The sequence below is a fragment of the Acinonyx jubatus genome, chromosome E2 (assembly GCF_027475565.1).
Source record: "Acinonyx jubatus isolate Ajub_Pintada_27869175 chromosome E2, VMU_Ajub_asm_v1.0, whole genome shotgun sequence".
NCBI classification, from domain to species: domain Eukaryota; kingdom Metazoa; phylum Chordata; class Mammalia; order Carnivora; family Felidae; genus Acinonyx; species Acinonyx jubatus.
The window spans coordinates 3,494,660-3,513,035 of NC_069396.1; the positions used below are offsets into that span (position 1 = coordinate 3,494,660).

General features: G+C 60.1%; 1 protein-coding gene across 2 annotated transcripts in view; it reads left to right on the forward strand.

Annotated features, from left to right (window-relative positions):
- CE2H16orf74 (chromosome E2 C16orf74 homolog) overlaps positions 1-18,376 on the forward strand; it is a 33,305-nt gene that overhangs the window by 4,182 nt on the left and 10,747 nt on the right. The window contains exons 1-2 of one of the 2 annotated variants that reach the window (XM_053211204.1): positions 1,284-1,537; positions 8,557-8,602. In XM_053211204.1, coding sequence (XP_053067179.1) covers positions 8,575-8,602 — 28 coding nt within the window. In that variant the 5' untranslated portion in view covers positions 1,284-1,537; positions 8,557-8,574. Of the gene's footprint in view, positions 1-1,283; positions 1,538-8,556; positions 8,603-18,376 lie in introns of those variants that run through there. The other variant, XM_027076349.2, reaches the window with a different exon arrangement.

Below are 18,376 nucleotides of genomic sequence, written 5' to 3' on the forward strand. Positions count from 1 at the left end.
CTCTCCCCCACTCACGCTCTGTCTCTCTCTCAAAAATAAGCACTTTAAAAAAAGAAAAGACAATCTTTAAAAAAAAAAAAAAAAAACAAACCAGGATGCCCAGTTTTCAATTGCAGATAAATGATGAAGGATTTTTAATATGAGTATGTCCCATGCCGTAATCGGACACTCTATATTTTATGAGGAACCGTTTATCTACGGCCACTTCCAACCCTAGACCTATATGATTCACTCCAGAAAGATTTTATCTCCCCCTCTAGAGCCCAGCTTCTGAGCTGCAAAAGTAGGAACTGAAGGGAATCAGCAGACAGACCCCCCCAGGGGCCAGCCTTCTAGAAATAGGCACCTCCCCGCCCACTCTGGCCCCCCAGCCAGCCGGGCGCGTTGCCTTAATTTTTCTGCTCTGTGCAGAGAACAAACCGGTTGACTTTTCCCTTTGCACTGCGAACCCGTAGGTGAGCCTGCAGGCACTCACTGCTGTGGGCTGGTGGTAGTGTCTTGAAGGCTGCTGTGAAAACAGGCACAGACAACTTGGCCAAGCGTGTCCTTGCCCTGGAGATGCTCATGGTTTCAGAGAACGCCGTGTGGTGTGCAAAGAGCTGATCCCCATCTATCTTGATGGCGCAGAGGAGGGACAGGTCCCCCCCCCGCCCCCCACCGCGGGAGGAAGGAAGTTTGTATCATTGCCTGTCCCTGTTGTGGCCGTTTGGCGTAGGGGGATTTTTGTGCCTGGGTGCAAGAAAGAACCTGTTCTACTTCAAGCTGTTGTGCAAATAATTAACAATCTGATATTTCCAAGGGAACATAAACAGCCGGATTCAATATGAAAGGGAGGTTTTTCACACTCCTGCAAAAGTGTGAAAGAGAGAACATTTATACCTAAACTAGCCTGACTGCACTTGGAACCCAGGGGGGGACCCCTCCCACCAGATCTCCTTTCTCCCATTAAATCGTTACTTTCTAAAAAATTGTAGGGGTTTTACTTATTTTTGAGAGAGAGACAGAGTGTAAGCGGGGGAGGGGCAGAGAGAAGGAGACACAGAATCCAAAGCAGCCCCCCCCCCCCCAGCTGTCAGCACAGAGCCCCACGACGCTGGGCTCGAACTCACCAGCTGTGAGATCAGGACCTGAGCCAAAGTCAGACGCTCAACCGACTGAGCCACCCAGGCACCCCTGAGCGGAGTAATTTTTATAATCATCTCGGCTCATGAATTGGCTTTTTATTTATTTATTTTTTTTTTTTTAACGTTTATTTACTTTTGAGACAGAGCGAGACAGAGCATGAACGGGGGAAGGTCAGAGAGAGAGGGAGACACAGAATCTGAAACAGGCTCCAGGCTCTGAGCTGTCAGCACAGAGCCCGACGCGGGGCTCGTACTCACAGACCGTGAGACCATGACCTGAGCCGAAGTCGGACGCTCAACCGACTGAGCCACCCAGGCGCCCCAAGACTTGGCTTTTTAAAAGCGTTCACTTGCTATCAGTCAGCTGTCGTTGCCGTGAGAATGACCGTGAAGGAAGGCCTCCACTCACAGGTGTAGAATCAAGCTTCAGCCCGTCCCACGCGGTGCCTCTCCCACGCAGCATCCCTGGCCTCTTCCGGGCTGGCCCTCCGCCCCCAGCCCCCACCCCAGAGGGAGTGGGTCACCCCGGGGGAGCACCTCCTCCTCTGGACCCAACTCGGGATGCCCCGGGCAGTCTTCTGATGCAGTGCCCTCCCGGGACTGCTCCGTGACAGTGACTGACAGTGACGGTGGCCACCGTCCCTGAGGCTGGTGGCAGGATGCCTGTTTCACAGACCAGGACACAGAGCCTGGGGGGGCCGAACTTCAGAACCTCAGGCTCAGAGAGGGAAGTGCCTTGGCTGAGGTCGCACAGCTCTTGGACCCCAGCTCTTCCTCGATCCCCAGGGCCACCCCCCACCTGCCGCCCACCTTCCGTCCCGTGGGGAGGGAGGAGCTGGACGAGGAGAGGCATGGCGGGGGCGCTGGGATGAGGAACGGCGCTTTGTGAACATTCTGCACCTGGGAACTCTAGAAAGCTGAAACAGAGTCGCTGCACGCTGACGCGACCCCTAGGTGCCACCTCTGCCTGACCCTGGTGCAGCTTCTTGTCCTGTGTCCCTGCACCAGCTGGGGCCACGCCTGCTTCCTGTGCCTCTTGCCTCCTTGATGGGCTGTTCTTTCATCAACCTCCTTCCCTCCCCCCTCCCCACTTCCCTCCCCTTTCCCCCTCCCTCCCCTCCTCTTCCCCCCACCTCCCCTTTCCCCTCCCCCTTCCCCTCTGTCCCCCCCTTATCCCCTCCCTCCATCCCACTCCTCTTCCTCTCCTCCCCCTTCCCCCTCCCTCCCACTTCCCCTCCCCCTTCCCCTCTGTCCCCCCCTTATCCCCTCCCTCCATCCCACTCCTCTTCCTCTCCTCCCCCTTCCCCCTCCCTCCCACTTCCCCTCCCCCTTCCCCTCTGTCCCCCCCTTATCCCCTCCCTCCATCCCACTCCTCTTCCTCTCCTCCCCCTTCCCCTCTGTCCCCCCCTTATCCCCTCCCTCCATCCCACTCCTCTTCCTCTCCTCCCCCTTCCCCCTCCCTCCCCCTTCCCCTCCCCCTTCCCCTCTGTCCCCCCCTTATCCCCTCCCTCCATCCCACTCCTCTTCCTCTCCTCCCCCTTCCCCTCTGTCCCCCCCTTATCCCCTCCCTCCATCCCACTCCTCTTCCTCTCCTCCCCCTTCCCCCTCCCTCCCCCTTCCCCTCCCCCTTCCCCTCTGTCCCCCCCTTATCCCCTCCCTCCATCCCACTCCTCTTCCTCTCCTCCCCCTTCCCCCTCCCTCCCCCTTCCCCTCCCCCTTCCCCTCTGTCCCCCCCTTATCCCCTCCCTCCATCCCACTCCTCTTCCTCTCCTCCCCCTTCCCCCTCCCTCCCCCTTCCCCTCCCCCTTCCCCTCTGTCCCCCCCTTATCCCCTCCCTCCATCCCACTCCTCTTCCTCTCCTCCCACTCCCCCTTCCTTTCCTCCCTCCCTCCCTTCTTCCTTTCTGCCCCCTTTCCTCCATCCTTCCCTCCCTCTCCCTTCCCCACTTCCTTCCCTCCTTTCCTGCTGGGTGTTTTGAGGTGGTTATTTTTAAACTTATTTATTTTGAGAAAGAGAGAGAGGGAGAGAGAAGGAGCAGGGGAGGGGCCGAGAGAGATGGGGAGAGAAAATCCAAAGCAGGCTCTGTGCTGTCAGTGGGGAGCCCAGCGTGGGGCTCTATCTCATGAACCATGGTATCGTGACCTGAGCTGAAATCAAGAGTCGGACGCCGAGCCGACTGAGCCCCCCTGGCGTCCCAAGACGGGTATTTTTTAAGCTACAAGGCAGCTCTGGGACGACACCTGTCAATTCGAGGCAACTCTTAGGGAGGTGGTGCTCCCGGCACAGCATAGAGCACACCTCCCACTGCATCAGAGAAGTTTCTAGGAAAACGGGGTCCGATGCACGAAACTTCCCGTGCCACCGCTGGGAGGCAGCGGTGTCGGGCACAGGGGCTGCGGGGCCCCTGTTGTCTCTGCCGTTTTTTTCCCTGGTTGACTCCTGGAAATAGTTTCAAGCTTCCAGAAAAGTTGCAAGAACACCAGGTGCCCCTCGTGCCCTTCCCCAGAGACGAACGTTTGGCCACATTCCGCCTCTGCACATACACATGCGTGTTTTGACTTTTCCAGCTGTGCAAGCTGAGAGTTCAGTTGCAGGCGTGATGGCCCTGGACCCTTGGGCGTGTGTGTCCTAGGGGCAGGAACCGTCTCTGACAGACTCGGTCCAGTGATAAAAATCAGAGAACTGAGCGTTGACCCCATACTGTCGCCTACAGATAATTGTCTTTTTTTTTTTTTTTTTTTTTTTACTCTTGTAGTGCTTTTCAAACAAACACAAAGATACATAACGAATATTCCCACCTTTCAGTGTCGGAGCCCCTGCCCTGGTTGTGTCCTCCCCCTGCACCCACAGCACGGTGGTGGTTTTTCTGGGGCATTTTACAGCAATCCTAGCATCGCTTCCTCCAGGAAGACCTCCTCATAAACCATTGTCTAAACCCTGGGATGGGGGGGCGTCTGGGGGGTCAGCCTGTTGAGCACTGGGTCTTGATTTCAGCTCAGGTCATGATTTCAAACTTCGTGGTATCGAGCCCCGCGTCCAGTCGGGCTCTGCACTGTCCAGAGCCTGCTTGGGATTCTCTCTCTCTCTCCCCCTCCCCTGCTCCTGCTCTCTCTCTCTCTCTTCCCCTCCCCTGCTCCTGCTCTCTCTCTCTCTTCCCCTCCCCTGCTCCTGCTCTCTCTCTGCCCCTCCCCCTGCTCCTGTACTCTCTCTCTGCCCCTCCCCTGCTCCTGCTCTCTCTCTCTCTGCCCCTCCCCTGCTCCTGCTCTCTCTCTCTCTCTGCCCCTCCCCTGCTCCTGCTCTCTCTCTCTCTCTCTCTCTCTCTGCCCCTCCCCTGCTCCTGCTCTCTCTCTGCCCCTCCCCCTGCTCCTGCACTCTCTATCTGCCCCTCCTGTGCTCCTGCTCTCCCTCTCTCTCTGCCCCTCCCCTGCTCCTGCTGTCTCTCTCTCTGCCCCTCCCCTGCACCTGCTCTCCCTCTCTCTGCCCCTCCCCTGCTCCTGCTCTCTCTCTCTCTTCCCCTCCCCTGCTCCTGCTTTCTCTCTGCCCCTCCCCCTGCTCCTGTACTCTCTCTCTGCCCCTCCCCTGCTCCTGCTCTCTCTCTCTCTGCCCCTCCCCTGCTCCTGCTGTCTCTCTCTCTCTCTCTGCCCCTCCCCTGCTCCTGCTCTCTCTCTCTCTCTCTCTGCCCCTCCCCTGCTCCTGCTCTCTCTCTGCCCCTCCCCCTGCTCCTGCACTCTCTATCTGCCCCTCCCGTGCTCCTGCTCTCCCTCTCTTTCTGCCCCTCCCCTGCTCCTGCTGTCTCTCTCTGCCCCTCCCCTGCACCTGCTCTCCTTCTCTCTGCCCCTCCCCTGCTCCTGCTCTCTCTCTGCCCCTCCCCCTGCTCCTGCACTCTCTATCTGCCCCTCCCGTGCTCCTGCTCTCCCTCTCTGCCCCTCCCCTGCTCCTGCTGTCTCTCTCTCTGCCCCTCCCCTGCACCTGCTCTCCCTCTCTCTGCCCCTCCCCTGCTCCTGCTCTCCCTCTCTCTCTGCCCCTCCCCTGCTCCTGCTCTCTCTCTCTCTCTCTCTCTCTGCCCCTCCCCTGCTCCTGCTCTCTCTCTGCCCCTCCCCCTGCTCCTGCACTCTCTATCTGCCCCTCCTGTGCTCCTGCTCTCCCTCTCTCTCTGCCCCTCCCCTGCTCCTGCTGTCTCTCTCTCTGCCCCTCCCCTGCACCTGCTCTCCCTCTCTCTGCCCCTCCCCTGCTCCTGCTCTCTCTCTCTCTTCCCCTCCCCTGCTCCTGCTTTCTCTCTGCCCCTCCCCCTGCTCCTGTACTCTCTCTCTGCCCCTCCCCTGCTCCTGCTCTCTCTCTCTCTGCCCCTCCCCTGCTCCTGCTCTCTCTCTCTCTCTCTCTCTGCCCCTCCCCTGCTCCTGCTCTCTCTCTCTCTCTCTCTCTGCCCCTCCCGTGCTCCTGCTCTCCCTCTCTTTCTGCCCCTCCCCTGCTCCTGCTGTCTCTCTCTGCCCCTCCCCTGCACCTGCTCTCCTTCTCTCTGCCCCTCCCCTGCTCCTGCTCTCTCTCTGCCCCTCCCCCTGCTCCTGCACTCTCTATCTGCCCCTCCCGTGCTCCTGCTCTCCCTCTCTGCCCCTCCCCTGCTCCTGCTGTCTCTCTCTCTGCCCCTCCCCTGCACCTGCTCTCCCTCTCTCTGCCCCTCCCCTGCTCCTGCTCTCCCTCTCTCTCTGCCCCTCCCCTGCTCCTGCTCTCTCTCTCTCTCTGCCCCTCCCCTGCTCCTGCTCTCCCTCTCTCCCTGCCCCTCCCCTGCTCCTGCTCTCCCTCTCTCTCTGCCCCTCCCCTCCTCCTGCTCTCCCTCTCTCTCTGCCCCTCCCCTGCTCCTGCTCTCTCTCTCTCTCTGCCCTTCCCCTGCTCCTGCTCTCTCTCTCAAAATAAATAGTTTTTTTAAAAATAATAACCCCTGAGATGGGATGCATGTGCGATCTGTCGGGTGCACTGTGGCCACCACTTGAGGACCACCCAGAAATGCAGAGTGACATCAGTGGGGTGCACCATACAAAGCGTGATGTCATGCGGGCTGCTTACAGTGGCCAGTGTGGGCCCTGGCTGCATTTGCTCGTGAGCCCGACCTCAGGGCTGCAGACCCCTGGGCCGGAGACCCAGCCCCGGGGAGGGTGGGGAGAGACAGAGGGAAGGTCTAGGCCACCCCCCTGCCTACCACTCCCCCTCCCAGCCCTGTGGTTGGAAGTGTTGTCGCTCTAGGGCCCAAAGTGCCGTGTTTGAATCCTGACCCCGCCACTTGCTACCCATAAGACCTTGTGCAAACTAACCTCTCTGTGCCTGTGTTTCCTCCTCTGTGAGGTGGGGATGGTCCCAAGCCCTAAGGGCTGTTGGGAGCATTAACTGACCAGGAATCTCGGTCCAGGAGCTCTGGTGGGTGCTGGGCACACAGCGAACGCTCCAGAAATAACACCCGTTATGCTCACGGGCTCTCTCTTCCCCCAGCCCAGCCCTTCCTCTCCCCCTGAGGAAGGACACCCTTTCCGTGGCATTTCATCCTGCACATTAGAATCCCCTGGGGAGCTTTTAAAAATCCCAGTGCCAGGCCCACACCCCAGGCCAATTACCCCGGAATCTCTGGGGTGAGACCAGGCATCCGTATTCTGCTAAGTGCGCAGGCGATCTTGCTGGGCCCCATGCCTCGACAGCTCTGCTGAGCCTCCCCTGCGTCCTGCTTGGATACAGCCCCCAAGACTGCAGGCAGGATGGGTCCCGAGAGCTGGCATTTCTCATGAGCTCCCGGCGATCGCTTGTCCCAGGCCTCTGGGCCAGGACCACACTCGGGACAGCACAGCCCTGGAGAAAGACCCCCTGCTGGAAACCAAGACCCGTCTTCTCTCTGGGACTGTCATAAACCACAGTAGCTGACACTTCTTGAGCCTTGTGCCCCCCTGATAACTCAGTTTTCCGTGCTGCTCAGTGACACCTCCAAGAGCATCCTCCCCATTTTAAAGATGAGGAAAGTGAAGTCCAGGTGGGTTGAGGAACCTGCCTGTGGTCAGCTGGCTGAGCCAGGCCCCGGCCAAGTCAGAGATGCTCCACGGGTGTCTGTCCCTCCCCTGCCCTGTCTCCCTCCCTCCCACTCGTGTCCCCAGCCCATCCCCCAGCAGATGTCTCCAGGCCACCTCCTTCCTGCCTGTCCCACATACCCAGCCTGGATGAAATCAGAGCCCTCCCCTTGGGTCCCTCCAAGTCCCCCCCCCGCCCCCCCATCTCCTGACCCTGCGTGTCTCCCGGACTTCCAGCCACTTCTCCACACCCTCACTGCCCCCCATCTTCCACGCTGAGACCCCCACAATTTCTGGCCCAGAGCCAGCATCTCTGACCTTAACAGGCACACGACTCCCAGGGGGCCTTGTTAAAATACCGATTCATTTGGGTGTGCCCGAGATGCTGCATGACTGATAAGTTCCCAGGGGGGGACCAGCACAGCACCCACGTCATGGACGCCTGGGGGACCCCAGCATTTCCTAGGCATCGGTGCCAGCCTCTGTGCAGGACGAGGAGATGATGGGCCCCCCTGCCGGCCCCCTCCATCCCTCCCCCCTCCCCAGCCTGGCACACAGGCAGCTCCCTGTGAAAGGAGGGATAAGCACCCCTCCCCCATCGACCCTCAGACACAAGGACCCTCAGAGGTGAAAACAAGAGCCTCGCCTTCCCTGGAAGGGCCTGCAAACCTCACAGGCCCCTGGAGGGGCAGCCCCGGGGTTGGAACCCCAGCTCCCGTCTCCTAGGAAGCTGGCTGGCCTCGGGCAGGGGACACCAGCTCTCTGAGCCTTGATTTCCACATCTGTCAATGGGGAAGTAGTAACATCTCCCGGGGTTGTTGCTGTGGAATGTCAGGCGCATACCCCGTCAGCTGCCCCCTGTTTTGTCCATCAATCGGCCGGCAGATCGTGAGAACACTTGGGACAATTTTAACTCCCACGCACTAAGGCCCGGGTGCCTCAATCTGTTAGATCTCCAAAGCACGCGCATTTATAAAGCGCGGCCGCACCATAACAGAAGGTGAGCCCATCACAGCGGGCTCCAGGCCACCTGCAGCCTGGCCCAGGGTCCCCCCCGCCCTGCTGTTTCTGAAGCCAGCAGCCCCTTAACGGAAAGGCCAGGTGGCTTCGGTTCCGAAGGGCGGCCCAACCACACCCTCACCTCAGCTGCACCCCACGCTCCAGGACCTCCAGTATATTTAGCTCCGAGGCACCTGAAAGCTTTTTCCGCCAGCACAGGCTCATCTTTAAGCAAACTCAGCCCAGATGCAGCCAGCACGCACCCTGACCTCGCCAGTCACCGGCGGTTTCTCTCCCCACTATTTCCTGTTGTGCACCCGTGGGGCTGCGGTGGGGGGGGGCTTGGCCGCACATGGCCAGCACCCAGCAAGCCCCTTCTCTCTCCGCAGGCCTGCGGACGCGCCGCCATGGGGCTTAAGCTGTCCTGCCTGAAAGGTAAGGGGGGCGGCTCCCCCACCAGCTCTTCTGGGGCCCAGGGAGGTAGGGGCGGTGCGGGAATGAGGCAGGAGAGAGCAGGAGGCACACCCTGGAGAGGGAGGGGGCACTGCCAGTCAAGGCAGCATCTGTACACAGCAGGTGCCTTATATATGCGGGCTGTGACTCTCAGCACTCCTCCTTCCCTGCCACTGGCAGGAGAGGGACGTGGCCACGGTGCCCTTGGGCCTTGGCTTCTCCCTCAGGGGGACCAATCCCAGCCGCGGAGAGTAAGGGAGGAAGAGCCGGGCACACACGGCGTTTTTGCTCTGCACCCCGTGGGCCTGGTGTCACCGGCATAGGGGGTTCGGCCTGCCGGGGCCCGGGGAAGGTCCTAGAAGGACACAGCGTCACGGTGGCACGTGGTAGGTGTTGGCCGAGGCAGTGCAGACATCTGTCCTGTGCCCTAGCCCCTGATGTCCAGCCATGGTCCACAGGGAGACCTCTCCCCTTGAAGCCCGTTATTCGGTGACAGACGCCTCCCAGCCTGAAACCTGGGGGGTCGTTCTGATGGCCCCTCCCTCGCCCATGTGGGTGGCATGCCCCGCAGAGCTGACTCACCTCCTGGATGTTTTGGGGGTGTCCCTGGCGTCATCCCTTCGCCGCAGGAAGTCAGGGGTGTGGGAAGGCCCGGGCCAGGCAGAAGGACCACCTCCAGTCCCCCTGCCGGGATGGGTGAGCTCAGGAGTGCATCTGATGGGCCCCGCTTAGGGTATGGGCCCCGCCCCTTGCCCAGGGGGTGGGGCATCTTGATGGACAGTTTCTCTAAGACGCGGAGCAGGTGCGCGGCAGTGGTTCCCCTGGACACCCACTGGTGTCGTTTGCAAAGTGGGGACGGGGATGCTGGAGAGGCGGAAGCAGCCCACCTCCCTCCAGGGCCCGGCCCCTCTGAGGCCGCAGGCTGAGCCCACGCAGGAGTGGGGGGGGGGAGGCACCTGCTGAGCGCACACCTGGCGGGGGAGGGGCACCTGCTGAGCGCACACCTGGTGGGGAGGGCCAGCCGTCGCATCCAGACCCCGCCCTTGGAGCTCAAGGACCGTCATCCTTCAGGCTTCGCTGCGGGCCTCCCTGGCGCAGGGCACAGAGGAGGCATTCGGCGCCAGCTTATCGTTTTGGGTTTTAATCGTGGTGAAATGTACGTAACATAAAGTTCGCTCTCTCAACCATGTGTAAGCGGACGGTGAGGGCCGTGACATCAAGCGCGCTCACGCTGTGTGCTGCCGAACCCGCCTCCGCTTTGCGGACCGGAACTCTGCCCCCGCCCGCTGCACACCCTCCCTCCCTCCCTGCCCCCTCTCCCAGCCCCGCCTCCCGCCGCCCTTCCTTCTGTCTTTGTGAAAGCGCTTACCCCGGGCACCCGCACACCTCATCTGAGTGGGTGGTACAGTATCGGTCCTCTTGTGACTGGCCTACTTGACTCAGCACGATGTGCTCAGGGCATGATGAGCATGATGTGCTCAGGCCCTCCTCTTTCCAGCGGAGTGAGAGTGCCTCGTGTGCAGAGGCCACGTTTGGGGTATCCACTCAGCCCCCCACGGTCCCGGGCTTTGGGTTGCTGTCCCAGCACATTTCTGACAAGTAAACCGAGGCCTTGGAGGAACCTCTGGGGCCCAAGCAGGGGAGGACGCCCTGGGCGCTGGGGACCACAGCGCCGCCCTCTCTCCCCTCCCCAGAGGGAAAGCCCCGGCAGGGCAGCAGGCCTAATGCTCCTGGCGCTGGGAGCCTTTCAAAGGGCCACCTCCAGCCTGGCCCCCGAGAAGCCACCTGCCGGGGCAGGGGCAGTGCCGTCGAGGGAGGTCTGCTCGCGTATTTTTCACTGTAGCTCTTAGGGGCGAGGCCTGCCACCAGCCACACCAGCCTCTCACAGCCGTGATCCCTGGAGGTGGCAGGCCACTTGAGAGGGACAGGCAGCGGGGCGGGGGAAGCTGGGCACAGGACCTGCTCTCTGTGCTTCACCAACACCACCCAGGCTCTGCGGAGCCTGAGTTTGACTCTTGCCGCCAGGGACGTGCACAGCGTACACAGTCGTCCACCTTACCTTCTCTGCCCTCGCCGCCCGCAGAGGCGTGCGGAGACCCGTATGTGTTTAGTGTGCGCCCTGCGCGTCCTTCCACGCTCTGATGCCTGTGTCGCCTTCCGCCAACAGTTGGCCTTGGGTCATTTCCAGCTTGTTGCGTTTGTAAATAGTGCTGTTTTGGTCATCTTTCATTTCCGATTTTGTTAACTGTTATTTCCTTTTTTTGTTGTTAATTTATTTTTGAGAGCGGGAGAAAGGGCACAGCTGGGGAGGGGCGGAGAGAGAGGGAGAGCGAGCGAGAATCCCGAGCAGGCTGCGCACTGCGAGTGCAGAGTCTGACAATGGGACTCGGACCCACGAACCGTGAGCTCCTGACCTGAGCCGAAGTCGAATGCTTCACCGACCAGGCCACCACGCCGCCCCTAAACTTATTACTTCTTTGGGATAAACTCCAGAAATCCGAGTGACCCAGTCACATAGTTAGGGTCGATGGTGAATTCTTGATCAGAACTTGATGAGAAGTCCAAAACCAGGGTGCCCGCGGGGTGGCCACAGGGCCTCCGGAGGCTCCAGGGGAAGGTCCTCCCTGCCTGCCTCTGTCCCCACACAGCCTCCTCCCTGTCTCTGTGTCCTTCCTCTTATGGAGACACCTGTCCTTGCACTTAGAGCCAGCCTTAAATCCAGGATGATCTCATCACAACGTTCTTAACTAATCACATCTGCAAAGACCTTGTTTCCAAATAAGGTCGCGTTCCAGGTGGATGTGGATATGGGGGGACACCCATCACCCCACTGCGAGTCACTTCACCCCTGAGCCCCTTGCGCGAGGGGTGGGAGCGTGCCCTTCTGGTCTGATGGCAGAGACCCCGCCCGAGGCAGGAGCTGGTGAGGGTGTGGTGTGGGAAAGAAACACATCCTGGTTTCTGGTCCCCAAGGCAAGTGGGCACAGAGGACCCCTGGGAGTGGGGTCCTGCTGCCCGAGGGCCTGGTGGGAGCAGCCGCGGCGACTGGGAGTGCTCCACTGTCCAAAGAGCTCCTCCCTTGTGCCCTCTCATCCAAGGTCAGGCACGTGGCCGGCCTCCCCGTGAGCCAGGAGCTGCTCCTAGAATGAGTTCCCCGGATTTGCCTTTTAATCCTCACTACAGCTGGGCAGTGTAGGTAACTTCGCAGATGGGGAGACCGAGGCACAGGCCCCGGGTCACATGGCCGGGCAGGAGGGGCGGGCTCAGCAGGCGGCAGGGAGGGGTGAGTGGTTTCCCCGTGCCTGAGCTTGGGGTGGCGCTGCCCGGGAGACAGCGCGTTAGGGCTGTGTGGTTCTCGGTGGGGTCCCCAGACCTGCAGCCTCAGCGTCATCTGGGAACCGCTCGGACGTGTGAGACCCTCCCAGACGACTGAGTCAGAAACTCGGGGTGGGGCGGGCTGTTAACAAACCCTCTGGGAGATTCCGGTGCCTGCTCAAGTTGGGGAAACACTGGTGATGGGGCTGTGGGGTTAGAGAGAGCTGAGTTCGGATCCCAGGTGTGCCCTAAGTGCAGCTTTGTGAAAATCCCTTCCTATATGAGAGCCTCAGCTTCCCCATCTGTGAAGTGGAATGATGAGTGAGGACATCCCCTGGGCCAGGTTTTGAGAGTTATCTTAGATAGGCACTGAAGATGTTACCCAGCAGACAGGGCTCCCGGGCCTGGCTGGTCCCAGCCGACTGTCCTTCTGGGGCCACCTGGGGCCAGGTGGGGCTGGGAGGAAAGGGGACCAGGAGATGGAGACTGCGTCCAGAAGTTGGTGGCTTGGTCAAGTGTCTTAACGACTGTGTTTTAGAACAGTTTTAGATTTACAGGAAGTACAGTTTCAAATTTACAGTTTCGTCAAGAGTTAGCACACTGGCCCCTTCATCCGGGTCATCAGATCAGTCCCAACAGGTTAGTATAGGTCCATGCTTTGTTTGGGTTTTCCTCCACTTGCGCCTCAAGCCCCTTCGCTGTCCCATGAGCCCACCTTGCAATGACTTGTCACATCTCCTCAGTTTCCCCTGGTCGTGAGGGTTTCTCAGAAGCTCCTGTCTTCGTGACCTTGACCATCTTGAGGAGGACCGGCTGGCTGTTTGGGAGGATGGCCCACTGTTGGGATCTGGCCGATGTTGGGGTTTTTAGTCTCTTCTGAGCAGGTGACAATGGTGATGGTGGGGACAAGGGACACGGGCATGCCCTCCCCGGCGCCCCCGACCGCCCAGGGCATTTCTCCCTTGCAGGGGAATTGAGCAGGGGCTCAGAGCCTCTCCCCCACTCGGCCTGTAACCCAGGCATGGGGTGGTTGGGGCTGGCAGTCAGGATGCCCATTCTTCCGATTGGTGTCGAGAGGCCCAGCACTCACTGCGGGTCCTGGCGCAGATGAGAGTCACTACACGGCCCTGTCTAGGGCAGACGGTTGGTTCCAGCCACCCGATGCTGCTGGTGGGGTCCGTCTGGGGACCGTTCATTGCACAAACATTGATTGCATCCCTACTGTGCACTGACCCAGGGCTGGATACAGGGCTTCAGACAGGAGCAAGGCCGCTGTGAAGCTGGGAGAGAGGGGAAAGGGGGAGAGAGAGAGAGAGAGAGAGAGAGAGAGAGAGAGAGACTGAGAGAGCGAGCCTGGCAGCAAGCAAGCCTGCGAGAGCTGGTCTGGGAGAGAGTGGGGAAGGAGAGCGGAGAGCAGCAGGTGCTCAGGGAGAGAAGCAGCCAGGTGGGAGGGGAGGAGGGCAGAACTTGGGCTTTACTCCAGTGGGGGCTGGGAGCTCCATGAACAGGGGGTTGTAAAGGCCTCCATTCAGCCGGTACATTTTGAGCAGTTTTCAGAACGAGTTAGGGGCTTCATACCTTTGAAAGGAAGGCGACAGGTGGGGCTCACATGGAGGCAGAAGATGGCCAAGGTCAGTGTCTCCATTTACCGAGTGTTAGTGTTCCCGTCTGTACAGTGGGCTGCGGCTTCCCGCCCATGGGGATCCTGGCGGGGGGAGGGGGGGGCCCTAACCTCGCCGCCTACCCCTGCACCCGCTTCCCGTGGCGGACAGAGCCCAGACCAGCACTGTTCTGGCATGACCTTCTATCTGTAGATGAGTGTCTGCTACATGCCAGGCACTGCACTGGACCCCAGGGAAGGGCAGTGAGCAGCTCAAAGTCCCTGCTCCCACATAGGAGAGGCAGAAAGGAGTGTGTGAGCACGAGACCCAGATGGGTAGATTTTGCAGTGACGGCAGTAAAGGGAGGTAAAGTGGGGACGAGGCGGCTGAGGGCCTCTTGCCATGTGTACGTCAGAGCCAGCCATGCAGAGGCAGTGTTCCAGGCAGAGGGAGCAGCAGGTGCAAAGGCCCTGAGACAGGAACATGTTGGGTGAGCTGATGAGCACTGAAGAAGGGCGTGTGGCAGGAATGAGGAGCCAAGCAGGAGGAGGTGAGGTCACGGGGGCAGGCAGGGCCATGACAGCTGAGCCGTGGGACCCAGAATGTCTTTTATTAGTCACAGGAAGCACGGGAATCGGTGCAGACCAGGGGTCGAAGCATCCCCTGCCCTTCAGAATCACATGGATGGCTTTCAAAATGGTGCAGCCCTGGCCCGTTCCCGGGGGGGTTAGGACTCAGCTGGGGTGTGGGCCCTGGGCACCAGTGTGTTTATGAAGCCTTCCAGCTGACTCGCCTGTGCAGCCCAGGGTGAGAACCACCGTTCGGATCCAGTGTCCTTGCTTTTCAGGTGGAGCTTGGGCTGGGGACTGGCTGTCCAAGGCGACAAGGTTAGCTTAGCTGGAAACCCAGAAGGCAGGGGCTCGGAGGGCGGGGAGACCCCCACCCACTCAGAGGAGGGGTGGGTAATCAGAGCCGGTCTTAAATGCCGAAGCAGATGGCACTTCCTCTGGCCGTGCCCTGTCCCCGCAGGAGAGCCCGCAGCCCTCCAGGCGCATGGCCAGGATCTAGCCCCGTGTCCTGCTCAGGCTGACCCCACCTGCACCCTGCTGTCCTAGGGAGGAAGGGAGGGGTTGCCGGGAGGGTCACAGTCAGGTTGACCAGCCTGCGGCGCCCTGAGGGACCCATACCTAAGGTTGGCCATAGAAGCCGGTGGCCCGAGGGCAGGCTTGGGCTTCTGAGCACCAGCTACGCCTCCATAGTCCCACCTGCTTGGACACAGCTCCCGGGCTCTGTACCTGAGATGGCCCCACACAACTGTCCTAGATCAAGGGGGACGGGCCTTTTACCTGCCCATCTACTGGACGAGGTGGAGGGCTATGCCGGGAGGGGCATGACCTTGGGCAGAGCCGAGATGAGGGGAGTATGGAGTATGGGTGTGCCTGGCCCTGAGCGCCTCGATCACCACACCTCGGCCCCTCCCAGCTTGACGGAGGGCAGGCCCTAGGGGCCCATCAGCAGGCAGCACTCCAGGTGGCTGGGGACTAGCCTGGTCCTGGGGGACAGGGCTGAGCCACAAAGGGACAGGCCCTGAGGACACCTGTCCTTGAAGTCATAGCCACCCCCACAGCCAGCCTCAGCTCCTGGCGGCCCACCCTGGCGTCCTGGCCATGGGCCTTCCACGTGTGGGTCAGAAGTGTGGGCCATGCAGGCGAGACCACGAAAGTGTGAAAAAGGACCGGCCACTCTTTCTGAGCAGCTGGAGAACCACACGCACGGTTCAGTGAAAGGAACAAGGCGGGGGGTAGTGCCTAAATCCACCACTCGGTGGGAAAAAGGAAAAGAATTTGCATGTGTAGACAGAGAATGTTCTGGAAGGAAGGGGACTCACAAAGCAGTCACCACGGCTGTCTCAAAGTGAAGAAGCCTTGAAGAACAGGGTGCCTAGGGGGTCAGCTGAGAGCAGAACCTGGCGGGCTGGACTCCAGCTGCCAATGCTGCTGGCCCGGGAGGGGGACCAGCTAGACCCGGTGTCCCCACCCCAGGACTCTGTGGGGTTCCCTGTCGGCTTCCCTGGGCCCGGTGACCACAATGCCCACCTTTCTCCTTCCTACCGCCTAAGTCTGTCTATGTTAGCCTTCCTTAGAAAGTGTTTCCTCTTTTTTATCACTTTATTTTCTGAATATATAAAGTACCTCCATGGTACAGAATGTAAAATGTACCAAAAAATATGTTGGAAAGGGGCGCCTGGGTGGCTCAGTTGGCTAAGCATCTGACTCTTGGTTTTGGCTCAGATCTCACAGTTCATGATCTCACGGTTCATGGATTCGAGCCCCGAGTTGGGCTCTGTGCTCACAGTGCAGAGCCTTCTCAGGATTCTCTCTCTCTCTCTCTCTCTCTGCCCCTCCCATGCTTTTCTCCCCCCCACCTCAATAAATAAATAAATAAACTTAAAAAAAAAAAAAAGGATATGTAGTAAAGAGTAAGTCTGCCCTTACCTCTATTCTGACCACCTGCTTGGAGCCAGCCATGGTCACTGCTTCCTTGCGTCGCCTTCCAGAATATTCTATGTCTGCATGCGCACACATGGTCTTGGCCGTATTCCTTTTCTTTTTCCAACGCGAGTGGTGGCAGTAGACCCGCCATCGGGTAGGAGCACGCCTGCCCTTGTCGTTTTGAGAGTTTTGCCACGTGGCCTCAGGAGTACCCACCGCGTGGGGAATGACTGAGCTAATGTAGCGCTAACGGCCTTTGTTTTCCTTGCTGGTCTCACGGGTGCAAAGTGGTATCTTGGGGAAGATTATGCGTCGTATCTTTTCTGAGAGAAAAGTCTGCGTGGACAGAGCAAAGACACAGGCCGTAAGGGAGCCGCTGGACGGAGTTTCACGCACCGGCCCACGGCTGCGTCCAGAAACAGAACGGTCCCCTAGGACCACTCCCCTGGCCCCTGACCGCACTGATAGCTTCTCCTGTGCCTCATCTTTACCTGCCCGAGACCTCTGTGCGTGTCACCTGTCACCTGTCGTGTGGAGCAAGCAGCTTTACGCTGCCCAGGCCACGCCTGAAACTCGTCTGAGACCCTCTCTGAAGTCACCGGGGAGCCCCGTGTGTCCCGGGGCCCAAGGCGGAGGCCTCCGTTTCTGTGAAGTGAGGGCTGGTCTGCCGCCCGCCCCAGGCGCCAACGTGAGGACCACGGGGGACGCTCTGGGGCAGAGCTGGTGCAGAGTTTCCTGTGTGTCAGCCTTGCATGTCCTGGGTCACCACCCAGAACTTTGCAGCCGTCACGGTGCTGCCTCTGGTAGGATGGGCGTGTGCTGTGGGCGGCGGCCGTGTGATCAGGGGCAAGTGGGATGATTTGTCTTTGCCTCAGTTTCCCCCACCCCCTCAGGGCTGTGGTCTAGATAGTCCCAGGCGCGGCAGGCCCTCCATACGAGGTGCCGGGGGGTGGTCCTCGTTGTCTTCTCCCTCCACGGAGGCCAGTGTGCCCTCCGGCCGTGGGCAGCGCCACCCCTTGCCTGTGCAGAGCAGCAAACGCTCTGAGAAGGCTCGCTGCACTCGCCCTGGCATCAGGGTGTGCAGGGCATTGGCAGGCTGGTAGCTCTGTGCCCAGCGGGCGCCAGATCCTGGAATGACGTGTGCCTGTCCTCAGGGCCCAGGCTCCCCAGGAGCTCACATGTTTGCTCAGGACAGTCCCGCTCACCGTCTGCCTCTGGGACTGGCAGGCATCGACTCGTGCGGTGGCCCCAGTGGCTGTGCTGACAGCCCTAATGATGTGACCCCGCCCACTAGTGGCCAGCGGGCCCCACACACCTTCACTGAGCATCACGTGTCCTTATGGGAGCCCTGTGGCTTACAGGTCAGTCTCTTGGGTGAAAGCTCACATCTGTGTCCTAGTAAGGGAGGCCGGTGGATAGCCCCCTTTCACTTATCCCTTCCGTGAGTCTGGAAACAGAGGCTCAGAGAGGGCAAGAAAGTTGCTCAGCCCACACAGCTGGCAAAAGGCAGAGTGGGGACGCCAGTCCCTGTGGCTCTGGCCATCCTGCAGCCCCGTCCCGCGAATCCAGGCAGGCCACTCGGCACAAAGGAGGCCAACGGCTATCAGGCACCGGCTCTGCACGGCAGAGCTCTTGTGGCAATTGGTAACAGCTAGAACCGTGGTTCTCCGCTTGTCACCTGGGGGGGATTCTGCACTCCTCCCCCTCGCGCCGAGTTGCCAGATTTAGGGGAAAAACACAGGATGCCCAGTTACATCTGAATTTCAGGTAAACGAGGAATAATTGTCGGGTGCCAGCGTGTCCCAAATACTGCGTGGGACTTGTGCTAAAAAATCATTTGCACTTGATTTGCCAACTCAACCCCCGGGGAACACCGGTGGCATCTGGAGGTATTTTTTGTTGTCACGGCTGGAGGCCAGGGCTAGCCCCCCTAACTGGGCACAGGGCAGCCCCCTCCACAAAACCCAGTCTGTCCCAAACGTCAGCGGTGTGGACGCAGAGGAGCCTGGAGCTGCACATGCCAAGCATTTCCTGTGAGCCGGGCCCGTGCCAGGGGCTCTGCCTGCTTTCTTTGACTTTGGTTCTCACTGCACCCCCACCCCCCTGGCCGAGACCCAGGGAGCCTTCCGGAGAGGCTCAGGGCTGGGAGCCCACCAGAGTCCGCCCTGGCGCTGGGGGCAGGTGGGCGGGCCGAGGGGGCTGACGGTGGCAGCCACGTCCACCCCACCTGCCTGCCCTTCCCTCTCTCTGGCGCGTCTTCCCGGGCTCTTGCTCATGCAGTTCATCCCTGACGCAAGCTGGGGCTTTTTCCTTAATTAAAAAGAGATTTAAAACATCCACTGCTGTCT